The 27297-nt window shown below is 33.5% G+C and overlaps 1 protein-coding gene and 1 long non-coding RNA gene across 5 annotated transcripts in view; one reads left to right on the top strand and one right to left on the bottom strand.

The window, feature by feature from the left end:
* The window catches only part of LOC149779519 (fatty-acid amide hydrolase 1-like), a 173301-nt gene that overhangs the window by 119128 nt on the left and 26876 nt on the right, over window positions 1-27297 (bottom strand). For 3 of the 4 annotated variants that reach the window (XM_089940235.1, XM_089940234.1, XM_089940233.1), the window contains 3 exons: window positions 22254-22444; window positions 21659-21778; window positions 14267-14323 (listed from right to left, as the gene is read on the bottom strand). In XM_089940235.1, coding sequence (XP_089796361.1) covers window positions 14267-14323; window positions 21659-21778; window positions 22254-22442 — 366 coding nt within the window. In that variant the 5' untranslated portion in view covers window positions 22443-22444. Of the gene's footprint in view, window positions 1-14204; window positions 14228-14266; window positions 14324-21658; window positions 21779-22253; window positions 22445-27297 lie in introns of those variants that run through there. The other variant, XM_089940236.1, reaches the window with a different exon arrangement.
* LOC149779520 (uncharacterized) lies at window positions 6459-9726 on the top strand. Its single transcript, XR_016415410.1, has 2 exons — window positions 6459-6753; window positions 8195-9726. It is a non-coding gene; the product is annotated as an uncharacterized LOC149779520 (long non-coding RNA).

Raw genomic sequence — 27297 nt, 5'->3', positions numbered from 1 at the left:
TTAAGAGACTGACATATTTGTCTCCCTCTTTCTTTTTCCTTCTGTACAGTAGCCAATATTAAGTTCTGTATTGGGCTTAGAATATAATGTTATATAGTAGTGTTAATCAATACTTCCTGTAAAGTAATGTGCCACAATGAATTATGATGTAGTCCGTCAGATGGTTCCCTGAACAACTGTAGTCTATGTTCAGGGAAATATAAAAACAAATGACCCTTTCTTTTATGGCAGTGGTGTTTTCCCAAATTGTTCTGTTAGAATTGTTGGCATAAGGTTGTATGACATTTGTGCAAATCAACTTTCACAGATGCATACAACAGTTTTGAAATTTTGTAATGCAAGATTTTAGCTTGGATACTACATGTATTCGGATCCCTATCTTATGACAATATTTACAATGCTGTTATTATTATTCATATTAATTATTTAATATATTTTAAAATTATATAATGTGATAAGCACATTGTAATGCCAAATGTTACCTACCATGTGTTTGGTTATTTGATCTGATGCACATAAACTTATTTTTACATAGGTCATTCTTTACCAGTAATGTTTCTTTTTATTGTCATAGTAATGTATTTTTTTTATTAGGATCTTACTTTTGTTGACATTGATATAACCTAAGCCCAGTTCACAAACATAATGAAATTATTGTAATATTATGTACTTTAATGTACACCATCTATGATGTAACATAGATTTGATACAGAGACAGAGCTTAGTTTGCAGGTTGGATACCCTGGGTTAGCATGATATAGACAATAATGTCTGAGGCCCAAAAAGTATATTTAATATTGCACTATTATATATATATATATATATATATATATATATATATATATATATATATATATATATATATTTGGGATTTTAAAAAAATACTCCAGGGGGAAAAAGTGATAGGGGTCAGCAACAAAAAACAGAGATGGTCAGCCAACCAGAAACACACATATTTACTTTTTCTTGCCTAATGTAGTGATGTGGCTTAAGCATATTATTCTAAATGATGAAATACAGGAAGGAAAGGTTACACTTGAGTGTGATGCAAGCATTAAAAAAAACAACATTCAGACTGTTCTAAAGTGTGACTTGGACATTTCTGACCTTGAATGTACATGGTTAGAACTAAATAATACAGGGAAGAAGGTAGTAGCTGCATGAATATGATGATCACCTATTTATAACATAGCTGCTTGGGAGGAACTTGAATTTAGTATAGAGATAGCCCAATCCACTAAACTTAATCATTTCATTTCAGTAGATTTTAACTGAAAAAGTCTCTCCTTCCTGAATAAAAGAAATCACTGTTTTGAAACTTAAACTCAGTTAATGTGTAAGGATATAGGAATGGTCCCAAATTTGGTTGGCTACATTTAATTCAAAGAAAAAACTGAATTAAATCTAATACAGTATCACAAAAGGTACTCAAACTACCCAAATATGTATACATGGCTGAAACAAACATGCAAGAAATTATTTAATGTAAACATATGGGTGTTATCTTTGTTAGTGATTCCTCATTGTACACACATACTCAATATATTCCTGATAAAACCTGCAAGGAAGTTTAAAACTTGAGAAAGTTTCAAATACAAACCAGATTGATTCTCCTTGGAAAAATGTACACAATGGTTATATTTTATCAAGTTTTGGCTGAACTGTAGTCTCATTTTGTTGAACCTAGGACTAATAATGACTTAATGGACACAGTGATTTTTGTGTTAACATACATATATACAGATCTAGTTAAAGCGTAATAAAGGTGGTATTCCTTAGTAGATATGAATGTAATAGTGCCACTGATGTTCTTGTTTCAGTTTTTATTTTTGTTTTTATTGACCTTAAAGAATGCAACACCGAGCATACATTCTTTGAATTCTGTAATTTTCATAAGTAAATGATAGCTATTTTAAGTAAATGTATGACCAGGTATGTGTATCTGCCAAAAGAGACAGTCTCATTGTACCAAGAGTGACAGTCACATTGCAGTAAAGAGTGACAGTCACATTTCAACAAGAATGACAGTCACATTGCAGTAAAGATTGACAGTCACACTACAGTAAAGAGTGACACTCACATTTCACCAAGATTGACAGTCACACTGCAGTAAAGAGTGACACATTTCACAAAAAGTGACAGTCACACTGCAGTAAAGAGTGACACATTTCATCAAGAGTGACAGTCACACTGCAGTAAAGAGTGGCACATTTCACCAAAAGTGACAGTCACATTGCAGTAAAGATTGACAGTCACATTACAGCTTAGGAGTGACAGTTACATTGCACCAAGGGTGTATGTCACATTGCTGTAAAGAGTGACAATCACATTGCACCAAGAGTGGGTCACACTGAGGTAAAAAGTGACAGTCACATTGCACCAGAAGTGACAGTCACACTTATTAAAAAGTGATGGTCAAACTGCAGTAAAGTGCAAGTCTCCTTGAAGTAAAGAGTGACAGACACATTGGAGTAAAGAGTGAAAGTCACATTGCACTAAAGTGTGTGTGTGTGTGTCATTTGGATTTTTAATGTAGCTTTAATAATTTTCCAGTCATGCCGCTATGATGTCTGTAGTGTAGCAGTTTATAGTGATGTCTAGCACTGGGGCATCATGTCACATTATCCTGACACCAAGCCAACTAGTCCTATCACTAACCTCTTAATGCTGAGAGCCAAGTGGGGCAGCTGTTAGAACCATTTTTGTAAGTCTTTGGTTTGACTCGGCTGGGGATTTAACCCATGACCTCCCGCATCCAAGACGGATGCTGTTACCACTAGGCCATCGGAGCAGTGTGCAGTAAAGAGTGAGTCACATTGTACTAAGAGTAACAGTCAGCTTGCAGTAAATTACTTAAGTGGAAGTCCATAATTCATTAGAAAACAATAAATGGTTAATTGCAATCTACAAAACATGTACAGACTGTAAAATGGTGAGAATTACAGCAAATTCAATTTCTAAAATCAAGTGAAACATATATGTTACTCCTGCTGACACAAATGTAATATACTCTTGTGTTTGCATGAAGTTCAGGCATGTATAATACCTTTAATTAGTTCGCCGCTTTATCCACCATTGCATTCAATAATCAGTAACAATGATACCATGATTTTCAGAATCACTGCAAAGTTATAACACTTGTGCATGTCTAGTTTTAAAATGACTAGTAGACACACAAACCTTAAGATATCATATTACTACATACTACTGCATACAGTATGAGCAAATATATTATTAATATTATTAATATTACTCTGTATCATACCTAAAAATTAGTTCACTGTTTTATCCACCACTGCATGCAATAATAAGTAACAATGATACCGTGATTTTCAGAATCACTGCAAAGTTTTCAAACTTGTGCCTGTCTAGTTTTAAAATGACTAGTAGACACACAAACCATAAGTTATAATGTTACCACTGCATACAGTATGAGCAAAGATAGTATTAATATTAATCTGTATTATATCTAAGAATAGCAGACAATGGGACATGTAATGCATTTGGCTTTATCCATGGCAGATATAATAATTAGACTGCTTCATTTCATCACAGGCTTTTGAAGAAATCCAGACTGTGAGTGAGACATTTTATGCAAATTTTCAATCTGTATGTACAATTTGTACAGCTAGCTAAATATGCTTAGTGTTATGAAGTAAGGTTGAGGGGTAACTCACTGTTACCAATTTTTTATATGATTAGCAATAATATCTGAATGATCAGCAGTCATTCCACGTAATCAATACAGTACTAATACATATGACATAAAATAGCCATCACAAAACCCAAAACATTTAGAAGTGAATGTTATTTGGGTTCAAGATAGAGAGATTAGAGGAAATTGAGATTAGATTTCGGTTCAAACCTTTAAATGCATCAGAAAAAAACACTTTTTTAAAACATAGTTATAAGCTATCATGGGACTGACCATCTTGGATATATTTTCATATAATTGTTACATTTGGATAGAGAAGTGATCAATGATTTGTTTGCAAAACTGACAAGACACAATCTTAAACCTATTTGTTAGGATAGTTTATGACATCAGCACTGTTTAGAGGAAAAAATAATGTTTGCTACATGTAATTGCATTAAAAAAAACTGAACCAATCAAAATTACTTTATTGTTACTATACATAATCATTTATTGTAGCAAGATATTGTTGCCTGCAAGCATGTTTGCTAGAAGCACACTGATGCAGAAAATGTCATACAGTTTGAAAAAATAATATCTACAGCATTATAAATATGAGTACAATGCTTATTTTGTTTATATTGGAGCATAAATCAATGAGAGAGAGAGAGGAATGAGTACACAAAACTTGTGAGGGCTGAGTGTTTTTTGGCTTAAAATTCATTTTGGTATGACAATGATATTAGACTAGACATGGTTCTGTATGTAAGTGGTTATGCCTGACATACTTGCTTGAAAATAATTCAATATGGTTCTGATAGCTTTTACTTGAATGCCTTTACTAAACAGCAAGTTCCAATCTGTTATTTATTGTACACTTTTATACAGGTGTAGGGGAGTCATGTACATGAAATTGTTGATTATGTTTAGATCTTTATTGTCATCTTCTCTAAACAAAGGCTGACTGGGAACTACAATCACTGATGCTTTGAAAACCATGCAACTAAGGCAGGTGCTATGATAATTAACAGAGATTGATGTATCATTGGACAATCAGGACCAGCAAATATATTTAGTAACACAGAGATAACTGTGGTTGATACTTGTACTAACAGCTGAAATAATTTTCAGCCTAACACCCTGTGTGTCAAAGATATCTTCATTAACTAATTCCCATGGGTCAATGTTGAACAGAGTCAGTGTTTGAACCATTCTGCCTCTAATGTTAACCCTCTCCATTTGAAAAGAGCATCACTCTAAATACAGAATGAAGATAAGGTATGGTATATCACTCAGCTGACAACTTATGCTGGTGTGACAAATTATGTGTGTGTGTGATTTGAATTTTTAACGTAGCTTTAACAATTTTTCAGTCATATCGCTATGATGTATGATGTCTGCAGTGTGGCAGTTTATAGTGATGTCTAGCTCTGCAGCACCATGACGCAAACATGTAGCATGATGTCCCACCCAGTCACATTATCCTGACACCAGGTCAACCAGTCCTAACACTAGCCTCTTAATGCTGAGTGCCAAGCGAAGCACCTGTTAGTACCAATTTTGTAAGTCTTTGGTATGACTTGGCTGGGGATCGAACCCATGACCTCCCGCATCCAAGGCAGATGCTCTAACCACTAGGCCACGAGAGCGGTCTTGAACAATGTAACCATTTGTAACTTTACATGAGCCAGAGAATAATCAATATAACTGCCATTGCAAATCTTTTAGAAAAATAATCTCTAAATGCAATTGGGAACAAGAATTATGAAGTAGAAAAATTCATATACAAGTTATCTTGACAATGAAATGATGTTCACAGTGATAAGACAGGGCATGGCATACAATAACTTGATTTTATATATCAAGGTAGGTACTATAATGAGTTGATAAAAACCCAGAGGTTAATTTTGTTTTCCTTGTTAATGTAAGTATTTGTTCTTGGAGTCTGCTTCATTAGTTATTATATTGTTGACCGACAGCCAGATTTTTTGTGTTTTGCTTTTGTTGGTTTTGTCAGCACCATTATAACCAAATACTTTTCCCAAGGACACACTAAAGCGGTTAGCCCAATGCTGGCTTGAGCAGACTGTCAAAGCTTGAATGCTAGGATTATGAGTCTGATTCCCTATGAAATGAGCCATCACAGGTTGTTTTACTAGGTGAAATTACACACAAACACACATACATACACACACAAATACATACATATATACATCCATTCTTCCATCCATCCATCCATCCATACATACACAAATACATACATCCATCCATCCATCCATTCTTCCATTCATCTATCCATCCATCCATCCACACACACACATGTCCATCCATCCATCCACACACACACACATACACACACATGCACACATACATACATACATACATACATATAGTCTTTCCCATGCACAGTTACAACACATTTACATAAATACATATATAGCCAATAATGATATAGACAGAATATGTGAATTTCTTGTACTTGGAATTGTTGTAAGACAGCATGTTCAAGTACAAAGTGTTACAAAGTGTGGAAAGTATAAAATACAATGAAGTTATAATGTCCTGAACATCTAATTGGGTCAAATATATATATATATATATATATATATATATATATATATATATATATATATATATAATCTGTCTTCCCCAATTGTTTTTGCTTAACTGTGCTAAAATGTTTTTATTTTCAAAATATAATTCTGAACACTCCCCATTCAGGTGGCCCTGCACAGCTACAGGGGAACAGCTGCATAATCACATATCAACAGGTTTCTCTTTGTAGCAGGTACAGTCAATTGGATTCCAACAAACTGACATTGATAATCTGAAATATGATAGCCTTCATGTCCTCCAGTCCAGTAATTGGGTTTCTCATAAAAGGCAAACTGATATCGTTTTGCCTGGTCATTTCTGAAACTCCATCCTTAGTGAAGTGACATAGGGGGACCCTTCTTTGATACAAGTCTGAGAGGGATCACACCAATAAACAGCAGAGCCAAATGGCACAGAAAGATAAGTGGGGGATAAAAGACAATATTTTTGTTTTGAAAGATGTATTGATGACAGAAAAGAAGATACTTCCAATATATGCAACAGCAGTCAGACAACATGCAAAGGTATGTTTTCAATGTCATGATATTTGACAACTGATTTAATATTTTCTTTTAATTTGATAGTTATATTTTCAGTTGACTTTTTTAATCTTATATAATGTAATTTCTATAAACAAAATGACATCAAACTGGTTAATAAACAAAATGACATCAAACTGGTTAATTCTAAACTAGTAAATTACTTTCTTTTAAAAATGGATGAATATTTTATATGAGATTTTCCAAGTCATACTTTTTGTTTTCAATTTATACAATAGATGTGATTAGCTATATCAGTTATGTATGTAAAATGTGTTGGCTTTAACTGAGTTGCAGATTGAGTTTAAGCTTAAGAATGGCCTTATAGATATCAGTAAATATTCTTTCAAGGTATTTTATATACGAATTTGATGTATTGTGACTAGTACCACAATAATAACCCAAACAGACCTTTAGTCTAAAAGACAATAACATCATTAGGCTGGGTAATAAGAGTTGGAAGATATTCTCCATTTGGTCATTATGAAAGATACACAGTTGCAAGTCCGGTAATGTTAAATACTTTGACCATATATTTATTCATATCTGAAGCATTTGTGGAGAATTAAGTAAAAAAGAACCTCTTCAATATATACTATGAATACTGGACACTGGTAGGAAGAATACAAAAGACATAATTTTATATATATTGGATAAATGATTATAAAAGTACTTCATAATGAGGTTCACAAACATAGACCACACTTTAAGCAGGATGTGAGTTACCAAGGGAACTCCAAAAATTGAGAAAAAAATCCCTTTGATATCAAGAAAACTGGGGGGGGGGGGGAGCAGTGTTATGGAACTGTGCTGTTTATTGACCAATTCCTCATTTTACAATCATGTTGATATTAATTTTTAATAATGTGCTTTTTCTAATGAAGTTGTTCGTTATTCTGTTTAAATAACATTTATTTTCAAAATGTCCAAAATATGAAAGATCGTTCCAACTGGTTTCAACAACATATCACATGTTACGAATTAATTAATTGGAATTAATAATATGCGGGTTTGCAAGTTATCAGGGCATGAGTTATTGAGGGAGGAGTCTACTTTGTTAGCTTAATTCCAAATGCACACATTATTTTGCTTATAATTTTGCAAATAAATGTTAGTGATTTTTCAGCATGATTCTGACTAACTTTATTAAATTCCATTGTACAATACAAATCAATAAGGCCTAACATTTATCCCCATGATATGTATCTTTATGCCGATGTAAAGTTTACAAAGGTTTACTCATTCATGTAGTGGGTCTATGAGCCTCTGTTTTTAGGATATTTGTGACGGAAAATTCAACATTTATATGCTTTAAAGTGTATGTTTCTCAAGATTATATCCTTAATTATTTCATCTTCACAGATTTTATGCAGTTGGTTTTTAGATTAGAAGTAACAAATTAATTTTTTTCTATCTTTGATTGCAGGAAGGAAAAGGATCAGAAAGCACAGACCAAGAGTTAGCTCTTGTTGAATACACCCACAAATTTTTGTATCTGGCCATTTTTTCTGATGAAAACACTTTATATTTTGTAAAGAACCAATAGCAAAAGTGCAAAAAGAGAAATTGGCATACAGCAAAATGTCAATGAAGCTAGATAAAAAAGGCAAACATATTATATATACAGCTTATCTAGCATGTAAATTGTTTGGACATGTCACCAAAGATATAATTTCAATGAAAAATATTAACAAGAAGTGGCTGGAAACTAGAATAAAAAATTATTTAAAATAAGTCTAACAATCTTGTCACTGTGGCACAAAACTGCAAAATTGATATTAATCATATGACAAAAGTAAATTGCTGTACGATCTGTGTGATTTATTTTCCTTTTGAGACCGATTTGATTCTTTCAAGACACCACTGTTTTGAGCAAAACTTACAAACTTTTTCAATCTTTAATGCTAAAATATTAAACTTATGACAATCTCTATAGGAAGTATTTTGTGCTATTTTGTGAAGACAGTATATGCACACTTGTTACTGGTTGCTTCTTTACAAAGATATGATTGCGCTATTATAACCATTAGGGCTGTTCCATTTAAACATACATGGTACCCAGGGAAGGCAGTTTTTAAAAAATATATGCCATGGTACTTTGATTTCAACGAGTTCATATTAAAATTATAAGAAATTTCTAAATAGCATCTATGGGTGAGTACCCCACTTTAAAAGTGCCTTCCCTTTGTCCCACATATGTTTTAATGGAACAGCCCTTATTATCTGGAACAAATGTTCATTATTCAATTTAAAGTGACACACTTGTCAGGTATCTATCTATGCATTGATCATGGAAAGAAGGCTTAGCATGATCTTCAGGATGACAAACTTGATGTAGGGGTGACATCTTTCTTTGTATCCAGATATTATTTCAAAATAAAATCTATAACTAGTCACATTTAACATTAGCACCTCTTGGTATAAGCAAATTTCAAATGATATGTAAATGTATTCAGGAATCACCTTAAATTTAATTAGGTATATGGTATGTTTGGCAATATAGTGATATTATCACATTCATATATACATTTACTGGGCAGCCAATGTGGGTATGTGAGAAAGCTTGCCAGTAGCTTTTCGAGGGTCGGTGGTTGTTTCCGGGGATTTCCCGGGTTCTTCCTCCACCATTAATACTGGCCACCATGTATATCCTCTCGTGTGCTGAAAAATGGCGTTAAACTCTACAACAACAACAACAACAACATTTACTGGGAGCACACAAAATGTCAAATATGTCTTCATTTGCATCATCACCTGAACATATTTTCCCAGTAGTCAAAACAAGCATTTTAAGCTGAAAAAGCTGCTGTTGTAATTGTTGTTTTGTTTATAAAATATACATTCTTATTGTATCTTTTCTGAAGGGTAAATCAATTGTATCTCAAAGTTGAATGAGAACTATGTCATTATTTTTGTCCATCTTGATTAATCTTATCAATAAAAGTGGACTTATTTTTGTGACCTCTTCATATGTGTATCATTTAACTACTGTGTTTGTGTTCTTTGAAAGCTAAAAGGAACATCACTGAAAGTTTCCACTGAATAGTTCAGTGTAAATCTAACTTTTTAAGCTCTATCATTAGGTAATGAAAGTTTCAAAGTTGCTGCAATATTAACAGTATGCCTTTTTGACATGGACTCCCATTTTGATTAAAATGTGTCAGAAAATAATAATCGTTGTGCTTTGATCTAGGATAGAAATTTTCCCCTTGGGATTACAGATCTGCATCAAACACTCAGCACAACCTTGTGTACCACTTTAAATTCTGAGCCAAGGATGGAATTTTCATAATTTACACATAGGCATATGATGGATTCTATTATTACTACCATTGGCAGTCTCCATTTGGGAGGGTAGTACATTTGATAATCAGTAGAGTAATATAATAATATAATAAGCATTTACAACTAATATTAAACACAAAGTTCAAGTCATATAGGAATAACAACACATAATTTTTTTATATTCTGGAGGCAGTGTGAGGCATAGATCTAGTAATCTTACATCAGATATTTTAAACAACCAAATGAATGGTATACTGTTACAGTGCAAATAGGGTAATGTTGCTATTTGTGCTTTGGAAATAACGATGTAGTATTTTTACTACACCAGGTTTTACAAATCAAATAAGTTAGTGTTACACTGTTAAATGGAAATAGGGTAATACAACTAAATGAACAATGTAGTATTATCTCTACATCAAGTTTTGGAAATAAAGACAATCAGTTTTACAATGTGACCTAGAAATAAAGTAATCTTACTACACAAATTTGGTGATTGACAATGTAGCATGTTACTACATCGTATTTTGGAGATCACAGACTCTGCTTTACAATGTCACATGTAAATAGGGTAATATTACTAGATGGGTTTGGTGGAGAGCTATGTAGTATTGTTACTACATCAGGCTTTGGGATCACAAAATCAGTGCCTAGAAATAGGGTACTGTTACTACATGGGTTTGGTGGAAGGCTATGTAGTATTGTTACTACATCAGGCTTGGAAATCACAAAACCAGTGCCCTAGAAATAGGGTATTGTTACTACATGGGTTTGGTGGAAGGCTATGTAGTATTGTTACTACATCAGATTTTGAAGAAAACAAATCAGTGCCTAGAAATAGGGTATTGTTACTACATGGGTCTGGCGGAGAGCTTGTATTGTTGCTATGTCAGGTTTTAGAGATCACAAAATCAGTGCCTAGAAATAGGGTAATATTACTACATGGGTTTGGTGGATGGCTGTGTAGTATTGTTACTGCATCAGGCTTGGAAATCACAAAACCAGTGCCCTAGAAATAGGGTATTGTTACTACATGGGTTTGGTGGAAGGCTATGTAGTATTGTTACTACATCAGGTTTGGAAATCACAAAACCAGTGCACTAGAAATAGGGTATTGTTACTACATGGGTATGGTGGACAGCCATGTAGTATTGTTCCTACATCAGGCTTTGGAGATCACAAAATCAATGCCTAGAAATAGGGTGTTGTTACTACGTGGGTTTGGTGGAGAGCCATGTAGTATTGTCACTACATCAGAATTTGAAGAAAACAAATCAATGCCTATAAATAGGGTATTGTTACTACATGGGTTTGGTGGAGAGCTATGTAGTATTGTTACTACATCAGATTTTGAAGAAAACAAATCAATGCCTATAAATAGGGTATTGTTACTACATGGGTTTGGTGGAAGGCTATGTAGTATTGTTACTACATCAGATTTTGAAGAAAACAAATCAATGCCTAGAAATAGGGTATTGTTACTACATGGGTTTGGTGGAGAGCTATGTAGTATTGTTGCTACATCAGGTTTTAGAGATCACAAAATCAGTGGTGGGAAATAGGGTATTGTTAATGCATATCTTTGGGAATTAACCATGTAGTATTGTTACTAGTACGTTTACTAGTACAACATGATTCACTTTACAACTTCTTGTGCTTCTTCTTATTAAACTTGATATTGTGTGTACAGGGTTTAAAATTCCTTTAAAAAGGACAAGCAAGCAATTCCTTTTTTATTCTGACAGTCATTATGTGTACACATGCTCATGTTATTACTATTCTTCATTCATATGTGTACACATGCTCATGTTATTACTATTCTTCAAGCATATGTGTACACATGCTCATGTTATTACTATTCTTCATTCATATGTGTACACATGCTCATGTTATTACTATTCTTCAAGCATATGTGTACACATGCTCATGTTATTACTATTCTTCAAGCATATGTGTACACATGCTCATGTTATTACTATTCTTCATTCATATCCGTAGACATGATCATGATTCAGGCATTCCACTGTATGCTAGCCTTTTATGTACAATGGTACTCAAGGTGGAAATAACAAAAACCCACAAAAACAATAAATTCTGTATTACTTAATTTATTTACATGTGATGAACTACACTGATAATTAAACTACTTAAACTTTTAACTACTCACAATTTTATAAGAGCTTTTTTAAATATATACAAATATTTGCTAAATTCATGCATGCTATTGTTAGATGTATCTAAATTGATGGTTAAAATACCATCAATAGTTAAGAGTTGTATTTTAATAAATATTCAACTGAAATTAAATGCAATCAATTCAAATAAACTATTTTATTGCTTTGCCAGATTGTAAATTTTTGGGAAATGTTTTCCTGTTTACAACCAACAACGACCCTATTAGTAACTCACTTAATGAACTGATGGCTAAATATAGCAATAAAATACGGTAAGATGTTGCATTTGAAAATCAAGAGATTAAAAATGGTTTGATACCAGCCAACTGACACTTGATTGAAAGGCACCCTTCTGCGATCCTTTTAATAAGCAGCACACATGCATAAAGGACAAGGGCAGAGAACCAGTCAACACAGCAAGCACCATGCTTATATTAAGGGAAAGTGTTACTCATAACAATGGCAGGAATACCAATCAAAAATATTACCTTTCAGGCAGATCATATAATAATGAAGAGAAATTTTAAACTTTCAATACATACAAAAATTTTCTGAAAACATAATTTGAAGTTTTCCATCCTATAAATAATCAAAATAGTTCAAAAATATGATTGTCACAATAAATTTAAATAAAGTAGTAAGACAAGCCCATTTTATTAAACAAAATGTACTTAACAAAAGTACTCCCATTTATTGTTTATTAGTAAAGTTTTAAAAATCAACACAAATTCTTAAAGATGTGCAAAAAAATAAACCTTAAAGCACAGGGAATGTTATTTTTGTGTTCAAAGATTTCTCATTTAAACTTTCTGTAACTGATTCATTGTTATAACAAAATTTTCCATACAAATGTTTTAGTAAATGGACTTGTTTGTTATTTACATCATGCTACTAGTCCTGCTAAATTTGATGGCTATCCGCCACTACAGCTACGATTTCAATGGCTATCCGCCAATACAGCCACAGTTTCAATTAGGTTCTGCCGTTTATCTTCTATGCAATAAACCATATCAGCTATCATATACAATGACTTATAATAACAGGTTAATCAGAGCTATTTATATTCAAAAGGGAAATTAATGAAACCTTTTCAAAAATATGTTATCATCCCAGATAGTTTGTACTAAAACATAACAGATGATTTGTACTAAAACACAATGGATGGTTTGCACCAAGAAACAATAGATGGATTGTACCAACATACAATGGTTGGTTTTTGCTAAGAAGCAATGGATTGATTGTACAAGAAAATAAAGGATGGCTCGTACCAACATAACATGAATGGTTTGTACTAAAACACAATGGCTGGATTGTACAAACAAACAATCAATAATTTGTAACAACACAAAATGGATGGTTTGTCCCAACATACAAAATATGGTTTTCACAAATACAGAATGGATGGTTTGTACCAACATACAGTGAGTGGCTTGTATAAATACACAATAGATAGACTGTACAAAAGCACAATCGATGGTGTATGCCAACACACAATGGATGGATTCTACAATACAATTAAATGGATGGTTTGTACCAAAAATACAGACAATAAATGGTTTGTACCAACACATAATGGATAGCTTGAAGTAGCACACAATGGATGGTCTGTACCAATAAACAATGGGTGTATCAACACCCAAAGGATGATTTACACCAACACCATGGATGGTTTGTACAAACACACAATGGATGATTTGTACAAAAACACAATGGATGGATTGCATCCAACACACAATGAATGATTTGAACAAACAAACAATGGATGGATTGCATCCAACACACAATGGATGAGTTGTACAAACACCCAATGGACAGATTGCATCCAACACACAATGGATGATTTGTACAAACACACAATGGATGGATTGCATCCAACACACAATGAATGATTTGTACAAACACACAATGGATGGATTGCATCCAACACACAATGAATGATTTGTACAAACATACAATGGATGGACTGCATCCAATACAAACCAATTCTGTCGTTGAATTTTAATCCCTCATTTGAGAATTTCCAGCATACAACAATTCTATACCTCTGCCTCCTTGATGGGTTCCACAACACAATTAAATTCTTTATTCACTTCATAAGCCTGAAAAGAAATATCAAACAGATGATATCAAATCAAGAAAGAGCAAATATAATAAAATTTATGATTAAATCAAGTTAAATACCTGAGCAATACAGACCTTTGCATTCAAAATTTGAATTTAACTCATTAACCCCTGGAGATTTTTTTCATTTTAGCCTGATATGGGAGTATGGAAAGGCATTTTTGGGGCTACTTCTGAATGCATCCAAATGCATCTCTTTCCAAAAGATTTCCATTTACCCTGATGTCTAGTTGTGTTATAAATGTTGTTTTTCATTGGCTATTTGGCTCATGCATGTGCAGAAGGGTAAAAGTTGGAGTTCTTTTTAGTTTAATGGGTCTTTTTGCCTATTGGACCCATCTCTTTCATGTCCTAGCCACTTTTTATTCCGAATCCCCAACTTATCCTCTTTTTTTTGCAAAGTTTCACCTGTCTGCATGCAGCTCAGACCAGTCTGCCTTAGATCTCAGGCCAAAAAGTCTAAACAAAATCAGATTCTGATAACAGGCAAAAATTTTGGTGTAAAAGATTGGGTCTATCAAAGTATGTTTTTCTCTCTGTATTTTGTAATGCAAATCGAAAGTCCAGATTATATGGCATGATTGTAGAGCTATATTTGTCTACTTTTCTGTAATACCACTCACTTTGGTGAATCTTAAATAACCTTGAAGCTACAAAGCTCAGAAGTAAAGTACTACCTCCTGATGCATAAAAATGATGCTAATGAGTTGTTGTTGTTATTGTAGGGTTTAACGCCATTTTTCAGCACACGATAGGAAATAGAAGGCGGCCAGTATTAATGGTGGAGGAAGAACCCGGGAAAACCCTGGAACGAACCACCAACCCACGAGAAGTTACTGGCAAGCCTTCTCACATACCCACATTAGCTGAATCCAAGACTCAAACCCACACAGACAGAGGTGAGATGCAGTGATCCGTAACGGAGAGTGCTTTAGACCACTCGGGGTCCCTGGGCTAATGAGTTCTATTTATTATAAATACATAACGTTCTATGATCACTTATGCAAATTTGTTCAAATTAGGATACATTACATAACTTTTATTAAACATCCTTGAGCAAAATAAATTCAAAAGAATACCCAGCATGTACTGTCTTTGCTTTCCACTCTTAGGCATAGATCTTGCCAGTTTATCAAATTAAATTTCTTCAATATTATGCATGCATGTAATAATTTTTTAATTATCTTTTAATGAGAATTCACATAATCAACAACAACTGAAATTTAAACAGATATCAACCCATTTCATAAAACAGAATCTACAATCGCTGACATACCCACTTAGTTCCACCTAATATGAATTAAAATATATATGAACGCATTTCACAACACATAATCTACAATAGCAGACATACCCACTTAGTTTCTTAGTCCCACCTATGCATTAACACATATAACACAGTATATGAACCCATTTTACAAGAGAACAGATTCTGCAACAAGTGACATAGCCACTTAATTCCATCTATTCATTAACATAGATATGAATCAATTTCACAAAACAGAATCTGCAAATGACATACCCACTTAGATCCACCTACTCATTACATATATATGAACCCATTGCATAAGATTACAGAATCTGCACCAACTTAGTTCAGCCTACCATGTGTGTGTGTGTGTCTATATATATATATCTCCATTTAAAAAGTCAAAGAGAATCTCCACCAACTGACATACTGACTTAGTTCCACCTACTCATTAACATAAATATGAACCCATTTTGCAACCTGCAATACATGCAGCTGACATACTCTTAGTTCCACCTAATCATTAATATTTGTAAGAACCCATTTCATAGACCATATTGCTTGGAGAACAACAAAGAAACAGCTCTGATAGAGCATTTCTTAAGAAACATTCATACCAAGTGTGATTAAAACTCAGGCTAGACCATGGAGGAAGAATTTTAAAATAGGTCTTCTGTATGTTTTCTATGGAACTTGGCTGATAAGCAAACAACACAGTTGCTTGGGAATCCAAAACAAACACAATTTTAGCATTCCTCCCCCTACCAGGATGATAAAGGTGTGTGTGAAAGTGATGTAAATTTTGAGATGAAAGGGGAGGGTCTCTTGGAGAAAAATGTCGGAGAAAACAATCACTCTCCTTTTGCCTCTTGTCTACTTTAGTTCGAATGAACTAAGGTTTGCTATGGTTGTAAATTTTGGTGGGACTGCTTCCTAGTGGCCTATGTTCTAAGGATGTCCCTGCAATCTTTTACTGACTGCATTGCAAATCTATACATGCCAACTCCGAGAGATGTATAAGCATAATTGTTCCTAGTATAAGTGGCGAAAAAGTATAATCTGCGCATAAAAAGTGTAATCTAAATATTACCATTACTAATATTAATAACCCTACTTTCTTGTGGCTAAAACATCGTAGCTGACATATTACATGCCATAATTAAAGAATACTATATCAAAAATGTAATTTTTGTTTGCTAATAACCTGGATCTGCAGGGCAAAATACTTGGCAAAATCCATGTGGATTAGAACCAGAATACAAACACAAAACATATGGAAAAATTATTTATGTTCAACACTCACATTAACTAGTCTACAACTTTTGCCAAATAAATGTGAAGTCCACAGATTGTCCTCAATCCGATTGCTATATTGCATCACTCTCATATTCTCATTCATAAATTTCTAAATTGGTGTTGAATTGTCCTATTTCTGATTGGAAATGTTTTGAAGTTTAAAATGGCCCATCTGCTCTAAGAATTTTCATCATCATCCCGTAAAAGTCCAATTTTCACTTAATATCTGGCACCATTTTCTTTAATTTACATACTGGTACATAGTCCTATAAATCAACCTGTTCATTAAAAGTGCAATTTGGCTGAATTCAAATCATTCCGGAACAAACCTGTGTACACTTCAGGCACGTATCAGTATGTGGTAACAGTCAAATATAGCACAAAATTCAAAATGTCAACAGGACATATGGTTGTGCTATTCCATATGAATTTACAAATCAACAAACACGGGGTTTGCTCCGGAAATATTATGTACATGGCACCAAAAGAACCCTTCAGCCAACAGTAGCTCCACAGCCACAAGAAATACTGGAAAATGTATAACATGTACACCGATGTGTGCAGCCAAAATTGGCTGCAAATAATTGCAGCTTTTAATCAATAGGTGTTATCAGTGTCTGACCCGAAATCAATATTATGACGGGTGAGGGGCTAATTTATCGGAATATCTGGTCCACTACCAAAATTCACTATCAATAAAATGAGTCTATGACGCAAAGTTTGGAATTAAAGAAAACCATGTTTTCTTGGACATTGGTCATGTAGTTGCTATAAATAGAAAACTTGGAAAGTAGCTCTACAATGAACAAATTAGCTCTTATGCTATTCTTACACAGTCTTTCTTTTAACAATATTCTAAATTTTATTATGCTAAATGGAATTAATGAGGTGACAATATAAATTACAAACACAACTTTCATTGCTTTATTTTTTATATTTAATACATCGGAAAAGCATAATCCATATACAGGCGAGCATACGACGTTGTTCGGTAGAAAAAAACATATTGATTATGCCAAAAGTGCAATGGTTGGCAATTATGCAGTTCCTCCACTGTGGCTGAAACTGCAATGGAGGGAAAGAAGGCATCTTTGGTGGTCTGTTTGTGAATTCCATCAACCTGTTCATTAAGGATATTAGATGATTAAGGTTGTGAGTGTAGCATGGCTATATGATAGTCTTTAATTAAGGCAGAGGTTGAGAGCATTGTATCTCATCCCACCATTTGTAAGTTCATATCTGCTGTTATGGCCATTGCCATGGCATGTTTGGCCCTTATGAGATTTGACATTTTAAACCTACATTAAATTTGCCTTACCAATCTATCTTTAAGAAACATTAACCCATTTTACACTATTACTGCCACAATTGACCATGGTCAAACTAACTTAACATACAAGTGAAATGCACTAAATGGAATACTGCACTCTCATTGGTCCACAAAAATAAGGTTATCAGATGGTGCAGCATGTCATTTTTGCACACCAATAAGTTGGTAGATTTCTACAAATTTAGCAATGTTTGGTAGTAAAATTCACTGCAAAGGCACATTGTGGCCAATCTTTTTATAAATAATATTTAACATTGTGTTCGCTTTACTAACTACTAAATAATAATCTTTATCTTTGGAAAATTACATTTTCAAAAACTTTATATATCAAAATGGAAACTGGTGATAAGCTACATAAAATATCTCTTTATATCTCAGAGATCATGTGTCACATACATGATGGTTTATTGTGACATTAAACTAGTCCCTTCGATGTAAGATGCTGATATGGAGCTGTGGAATAACCAGTCTATCAGACGAATCTAACTGAATGAATGCTTGGATTGACTATACAAATATGTATACAGCAAGCACCCAAATGATCCATATCGCAACCTCCAGAAATTCTGGGCAGAACTCAACATATTTAACTCACAATTGGATAAGTTATGACCCACTAACCTAATCTATTTTTTCAGCATGTGGTGGCAAAAAGTTTCTGGGTGATTCCTCAACTCCCACTCTTACCCACCACCCAACTTTCATTGTATAATTCAAGGGCTTTTAACAGTGGGGATCTCCTGACTTTTTCCAACTTTCCTGGTTACATGGGAAACCTGTATGTGCTGAAAATATAATAACAAATATTCTTGTCTGTGTAGAATATCATTTAGAGAATTACGAGATTTAAATAGTCAATAACAAATTGACTTTTGCATCATTTATTTTTTGGGGGGGGGGGGAGAGAATTTCCAGTAACAAATACTATCATTAAAGCTATTCCGCATATGGATATACTTACCTATATAATTCTTCTTTGCACTTTTTCTTTCAAACCACTTGTGCTAGCATCCTGATTTATGCTGTTACATTTTTTCTTATTGTCTGGGAGACAATGCTTTCTATGAATACCTTAAAATCCTATATGTTAAATTGCATTTGATAAAGTTTCGTAGATTAATATGGTTCAAACTAATGTCTAAGGCAACAAATATAGTTTGTGGGTTGCTTGGAGTAATGCATTATATATATATATATATATATATATATATATATATATATATATATATACTAAAACATGGTGTTCTGGGTGCATAGAACCTGATAGCGTTATGCACCAACCTATGCTATAACCAATCAAGTCAGTTAGCTGCAAAAAATGATGCATATACCCAACCAAATTGAGGGGGGTTACTAAAACCTCAAAATATAAAATATGTGCTTCATTGGCATGGTTACCATTTTAACTCGGTGCTTATTAAACGAGAAATACACATGTGAAAAAATTGCATATATAATAATTTGCTTTATTCAGAGAACAACGCATTGGTGATTAGCAACGTACTTAAATTGATTGATTTATAAATTCAGCTGAGAATCTTTTATCAACCACTGGATTGTGTAAGCAGTTTCAAGAACAAACAAATGTTGGATATTGTTTGAGCTACAATTGCATACTGAATGAATTGATGACAAATATAAAGACTTAATGGCGTTGGTGTTAATGGATCAGTAATAATTAGTTTAACACTTATGAGCTGACATCTTTCAACAAGATCAACACTCTCAAAAGGCCAAGCCAGATATGTGTATTTCGGATGCTTATTTTCAAGAAATTGGTAATATTTTATAAATTTTCAAAGAGCCCTGCCATGGTCATTTAATGTTCAAATTCATACATGACCTCTTCCCCAAAATAATAATACATTTTTGATGTGTTATTTTTCGTACTTTTAAAAAGAAAAATTGTATCATGTATGAGATATATATATGCCAAGATAGTGTTATATCTGAATTCATATGTGATCTCTTCCCCAAACGATAATAACTTTGCGCACATTATTTTTTTCACTTTTAAAAATCAATAATATTTTTTCCAGGTACAAGAAATATATATATGCATATGAACTATCAGGAACCATGCAACAAGCATCTTTCATTCGAATTCATACTTGATCTCTTCCCCAAAATGATAATAAACCATTTACATGTTATCTCTTGTACTTTGAATAAAATATATTTATTTCTTCATATATGAAAAAAATGCAGGTATAAGAAATTTCTGAAGCCACACCACAATCATGTTACATGCAAATTCGTGTTACATTAGAGCATGCTATAGCAGGGTCACACTATGTATATAAATAAGAAAGATTCATGTTCAGGGAGAGGGTTGCAATGGAACAATCAATGGTTTATTTCTTTCAATGCATTTCAGTTAATTTGCTTGCATGTGTCTGTGCATGAGTGTGGTTGACTTACTTTCTGGTAGCTCAGAAAATTCTTAGCAGAAGATACAAAAATAGGTCTCCCTTTATCCTTTAAACTATATTCCATCTAAAGAACTGACCTGCTACTGAACTCTAAAAGCAATCAACACTCTTATTTTTCAATCACAACTTTTGTCATTAAACAACTTCCTTAGTTTTTTTAATGGTATCTCATCACCGATCAACCCCTCACCAGAAACGATCTATATTTTATGTTTATCTGCATTTACACAATTACAATTCACATTAACATTAATCCAATGCAAATAATCTAGTGTCTGAACTGTCAGGTACCTGTCAAGTTTCCATGTGATATTTTTGTTGATACAATAATCTAGTGTCTGAACTGTCAGGTAGCTGTCAAGTTTCCATGTGATATTTTTGTTGATACAGTAGCTGCCACCCCGCAAGTCAATATAATTAGCAACAACAACTATCATTGGTTAGATTCTGTAAAACTTGTATATTCCTTCCACTAATGCATGATGACTGAAGCAAGTGTCACATGCTCTACAGCAGAGTGCTCATTTCCTCAAGAGACCAAAATGAAACAATAATGGATATAAGTATTTAATATGTGAAGCCAGTGATAAAAGAAGCTGCTACCATTTATTGGGGCTAATATTTGCAAGTTGTTTTGCTTTAAGGATTCACCCATAAAAGTTACTGGTAATGACTGTGATTACGTAATCAGGTAATGAGAAGTTGACAAATGTTGATTAGTATTAGTATGGCCTCTTATCAATTATGCAACACAAGTATTGATTACATGGAGATCATTTGGGCATCCTGATGTAATTATCCCAAGGATTTATTAAATACCTTATTCAAATGATCATCGCTGGAAAATATATCAAATTTCCTACTAGTTTTTAACATTATAATTTTCGTAATACTACTTAGCAGTTGCCCAAATCAAGTTTCACACTGGGAAAAATGGTTGCCAGCATTTCATTTTAGTTGGCTGGGGTAATGGATTTTCCCACTTTTAAATAAGGCTGTACTGCACCTTTTGCTGATATTCTGTAAGAACATCCATCGCACCATATTCATCAGAAATAAGTTTTGCCAGTAGCTTTTCCATGGGCAGGTCAATAATCTCACTTCTTTGTGATCGCCCATCAGTCACCTGAAAAGAAACATGTTCTATGCAAGCGAAAATTAGAGACAAATTTGTCACAGATGGTATGATGAGGTCTAACAACACCAAACAAAAGAAATGATCCCAATTTTTTTCTTCACTTTACAAATGGGGCAATGAATTAGACATATTTTCATTTCAGTTTTCATTATCGTACATAGACAATACACGGATCTAAATTTTCCATACTGCTGATGAAATAGACATAGGTTTCTACAGCACTTAAGAAAGTTCAGATAAAAAATTATCTGAAAACATCATGGTTTTTAATATACAGTTTAATCTAATGTATCATTCTCATTTATTCTAACAATTTCTTGTGCAGAATCAGTTTTTTTTTGTTTTTTTAGATTAAATAATTTTTGATTTCCAAGTAGAAAAATGTTAACATTTATAACATTGGCTTGCATTAAGTAATGTTTTTCTACCTCTCTCAATCTCTGTTAATAACAATATTACTTACTGGGTGGCCTGTTGCTGAAAGTTTCATTAACTTTTCCAAAGATTCTCTGCACTGATCCTTTTTTGTTTTTACTTTTTTTTTCAATGCAGCCCTTTTCCTCCAGGAACATACTAACAGAATGCAGCAACATACTATCAGAATCAGGTGAAGAAAATATGTGTATTCCCACATCTTTTCCATCTTTTCCATCACTGTCAACAAATAGAAATAAAATCATTAATGCATGTCATTTAAAAAGAAATGTAATTTAAATAAAAGATTCCCTCTAAAAGACTGTTGCTCTACTAGCTGAAAAGAATTTCCTGGAATCCATGATAAAATTTATCTTTTTCAAGCTGGCCATAAAGGTGGCCATCTTGGATATAATTTCATTATGACCAACCAGAGAGCAGAATTAGTATAAACCCTATGTTGCTATGACTAATCATTCAGGAGAATAGCTAGAAAGATTTTCAAGATGGCTGCCATGGAGACCATATTTGATAACAGATCTGCACCAATTTCATTTAGAACCAACTAGACATTGTAAGAAGAGACAAACTGATATTAATATGACATTCTGTTTAGATAGAATAGCAATAACAATAATTTTCAAGATGGCTGACATTGCAGCCACATTGCATGTCAGACTGCTCTTTTTCATTTAGGACCAACTAGTCATCATTATAAGTCTTTCATAAAACCTACATCAATATGTCAGTCTTTTGAAGTGGAGATTTTCATACTAGCTGTCCAAGTCGCACCATTTTCACTTAGGATCAAATACATTTTGGAATGAACAACTGTTCAAACCTTCAGTGCAATACTCAAAGTAGATTAGGAGGAATAGCAATAAAAAATGTGTGCTGAAGGACAGATGGCAATGGATGACATATAACAGGCCATGCCATCTTCTTGTCTATGACCTGTGAAACTAATAAACACTGTGAATATCTAAGTGCTACTGTATATTTATTGTTTTACACGCTTTAGTCAAAGTTGTTAAATTTACAAATGGAAGTGGCATAACCTAAGACTGGTTGTCAATGTTAAAGGTTAAGAGCAGGGATCACCATGAAAAATGAGAGGGTATAACCAGTCAACTGCCATTCATCACACTTTTGGATGTCCACCTTATATGGATAAGATGACAGGTGGAAAATGAAATATGAAGATCTAGAAGAGTACTATGAACAGCACATTACATGCATATGCCTGCGTCTTGCTGAATGATCCTCGATGTAGGCAACTAAAATTGGTGTAGATATTCTTTCAGTCAGTGACCATGACTTTTCACTTTTTCATCCCAAAATTTACAGGCTTCTTATCAACCCTAAGTGCATGCGATCCACAAGTTTGGCCCAGGTCTGTGATTTAGGACATATGTTATAGTGCAGAAACCATTTTTCTTCTTTCAGTTAGAGGATTTGACCAAGGATCTTTAGACCCCAAAATCAATAGCCTTCTTCCTTAACCTAGGTGCAAGCTATTCCACATTGAATGGATGAGGTCTTGATGCAAAAATATTAACTGCGTGAAACCATCTTTATTCTTTAAATCAGTGACCTTAACCTTTTATCATTTGACCCAATTATCAATAATTGTCTTCGTTATCTTAAGTGCAACCAATCCACAAAACCTGGTAAATACAGATGATGGAGGATTCAAGATACTGTACAGAAATTTTCTGTTGTTCAGTTAGCAGCCATGACCTATAACCTTCTTACCCCGAAATTTCTTCCTTACTTTTAAGTGCACCCAATCCACAAAGCTGGATAATTATAGATCATAGAGAACTCAAGTCATTGTGTGTAAATTGATTTTCTTCTTGCAGTCATAGTGAAACTGACCTTTGAACTCTAGAGGCCCACATTAAAGGTTCTTCCTTACCTCAAGTGCAAGTCATCCACAATGTTTGGTAACAATAAATAAAGGCAAACTCCAGATACTTCACAGAAATGAAATTGGTAATAGATAGGCAGATGTAAAAAATATGACAACTCAGAAACAGCCAGGTCATTTTTTAAGAAACAAATATTTATTTCCTACTTGTCAAAACTTGCTTCAAAGAGTAAATATTATCAAGTCTGGATGAGGAAATGTGAAATAGACCTTGCTAGTGACTACAAGATAGATGTTATAGGCCCAGTGTATCATGTGGGACTAATAGAATGAAAGGAAATGCAGCATTTATGTAAAGGAATGCAGCATGTATAGGTTATTGACCGAGTACTGAAAACTATTGGTCCTGTGTTCATGTGGCAAAGGATGCCAGAGTTTGTCAGGACCAAACTTTCAAACCCTTTAATATAATGTCCTCTGCAGTACTGTTGTTGAATTTTGATGATCCAGATGAATGGGAGGTGGAGGTTAACAGGTTGTATCCTTTTAACAGATTATTAGTTAGGGTGCACTAAAAGACATAAGGAGTGAACATATTGTTTTAAGGAATAACTGGGAGGGTGAAACTGGAAAATATATAGTAGTTAAAAATTATCTGCTTGTGACAAAATAGTTTTATTAAATGTAAAAGTGTGGAAAATTGGATATTTGCCAAAGTTTTGCTTTCTACCTCTTTTGTAAGTGAGAGTTTCTCAGGCACTTTCTTTTCTGCAATTGACAATTTTTCAAAGGTACGAGTTGTTGTCATATTGGTTAGCTCTTCACCAGTGACAATAGTAATAGTCTGTACCATTCATGATGTAAGTTTTAGTCAGTTGCAAATGACTTTGAAGTTTTAAGATAATTTGGATACAATTTCATTTTATATTAAAAATACATGTTGCAGCAGCAGCTGGGTAAATGTTGATACAATTCTGAGTTAAGATTAATGGTTATCTTTTAGTGAAAATCAGTATCATCACCGCCAGAGAAGGTTAAACAAATCTGACAGCTTCATCAATTCTGTTCTTGTGTTGACTCCATAATTTAAATGCATCATTTTGTTTTCCAAATTCCAAAACAAACTTTATTTTGACAGTGAATGGTAATCCAAGGTATCATTGATTGACCAAAATTGACTAGTGGACATCACAACTACTATAACCATCATGACCACTCTCGTAGCCCAGATTACAGATCCCAATGTTCAGTCATATATTTAAAACCAACCAGTATAGCTCTGAATACAATTTTATACATATTTTCATTCACTCAGAATGATTGTAATTATCATTCAAAGCATAAATACAAATTAGAGTTCATTTTCCTTTGTTGGAGAAGATTGATTAGTGAATGTGTAGATGGTGGAATTATAGAAAGAATAAATGATAATTGAAATAAATGAACAAAGATGGTTGCTGACAGAATTTCAAAACTGCATGGTCTGGTCTACTGAAAAGCTCTGTAGGTAAATTGTTCTAGATTCTAGTGGTCCTAATGAAGAAACTGTGTTTGCAAGTCTGTTTAGAATAGTATTATACACATCTCTTCCAAAAATATGGATCAAGGCTAGAAGAAAAATCTATTTCATGTTTGTTCTAATTTTATACAACACAAAAACAGAAGTTATTTTGGGCTATCCTTGAGCATTGGAAGGTTAAGTCTGTCTAGTTTCAATGTTACACTGCTATTATGGTTGTAGTGGGAACAAAAACAAGGTTAAATCATTTCAATCTGCTGAATATATTTATTTTGCCATAGACCTCTATATTATACTGGAGGTGTTTTAAAGTTCTTACATTATGTTCAGTGTACTGTGACCAGTTTGATGCAGAGGCTGTTTAATTTATTGTGTATTGTCAGAGGAAAAATAATCCCAGCTATTAATTTCACTGGTCCATCTATACTGGTAAAATGACTTACAATTTTTCTTTAAACTCAATTGTGTTCATATTTTATTTATGTAGATTGATCCAACCTGGCTATTTAAAGATCAGACAGTTTTTTGACAACCTCACCAAATTGGAATAGTTATCTGATATAGACAGACATAAAAATATACATATATAACTTAATTTAAAGCACGCTTCATTGTCGAATGGATTCAATAAACCCCCTTCCATCTGTCTGTCTGCATGTCCTTCTGTCCAGTATGTAACTGTATCTCATCCTCAATCACTGACTGGAAAGTCATTCGATTTATTTTGTAGGTTGCTGGGATGGTATATATATATATATATATATATATATATATATATATATATATATATATATATCCCTTCCTATCTGTTTTGGATCCAGGAGGAAGTCAGAATTTATTTTTGCTAAGCTCTGTGTGTGTGTGTGTGTGTTTTGGGGTTAGGATCTATGTCATGGGGGGGGGGGGGGGCAGTGACCAAAGGTCTAAAATTTTACTGCCTGAAATAAGGTAATAATTAATAAATGCAAAGGGATTTGCAATAACAATCTAATGGAGTTGTACTAGCTGCCATTTCTCTGCCCAAACAGATTCATTGAAACTACAGTGTAACTGTATATCTTTATTTGATATTACATAAGTTTTGTATTCATTGAATCATTGAATGAAAAGCACTTTTACAAAAGAAAAATCATGTCTTGGTTAGTTCATAGTTTTGACAAGCCTGCATTCAATCTGCAATGCTGCAACCACTTAATTCCCCCACCCCATCCTCTAGCCTGACCATTTCTCGTTTAGAAATGTGCTTCGATCAAATGTTTTTCATGGATAACCCCAGTGTGAAACATATCGGAATGACACTGCCTAACTGAAATAGAGGAGTGAGTATATTTTAGCACTTTTCTTATGTAAACTACTTTATGAAGGCTGAAGTTGCCACATGAAAATGACTTGAACAAATGAATGACTCTTAAATTTAGTTTTTCAAATAAATGTCTTGCTAAGTTTAAAACTTTTTAAAAATTACATTAGTCAACAATTAACAGAGTCATAATTCCATACAATTGATATATATTGCATAAGAAGAAAGATTTTATTTTATTTTATTAGCTTCAGAGAATAAATGAACAATGCCAGGTTAAACTATTTAAAACATCCTTGTGTCACAAATGTTTTCCAAAGGCATTCTTTAATTATTACATATATCATGTCATGCCCTCTTATCAAGTAATCAGTCCCACATATAGTTATGACTTCTTTGGCTAG

Source organism: Sinohyriopsis cumingii, chromosome 17 (assembly GCF_028554795.1).
Source record: "Sinohyriopsis cumingii isolate HCF-2022 chromosome 17, ASM2855479v2, whole genome shotgun sequence".
NCBI classification, from domain to species: domain Eukaryota; kingdom Metazoa; phylum Mollusca; class Bivalvia; order Unionida; family Unionidae; genus Sinohyriopsis; species Sinohyriopsis cumingii.
This window is presented reverse-complemented; position numbering and strand designations above follow the sequence as displayed.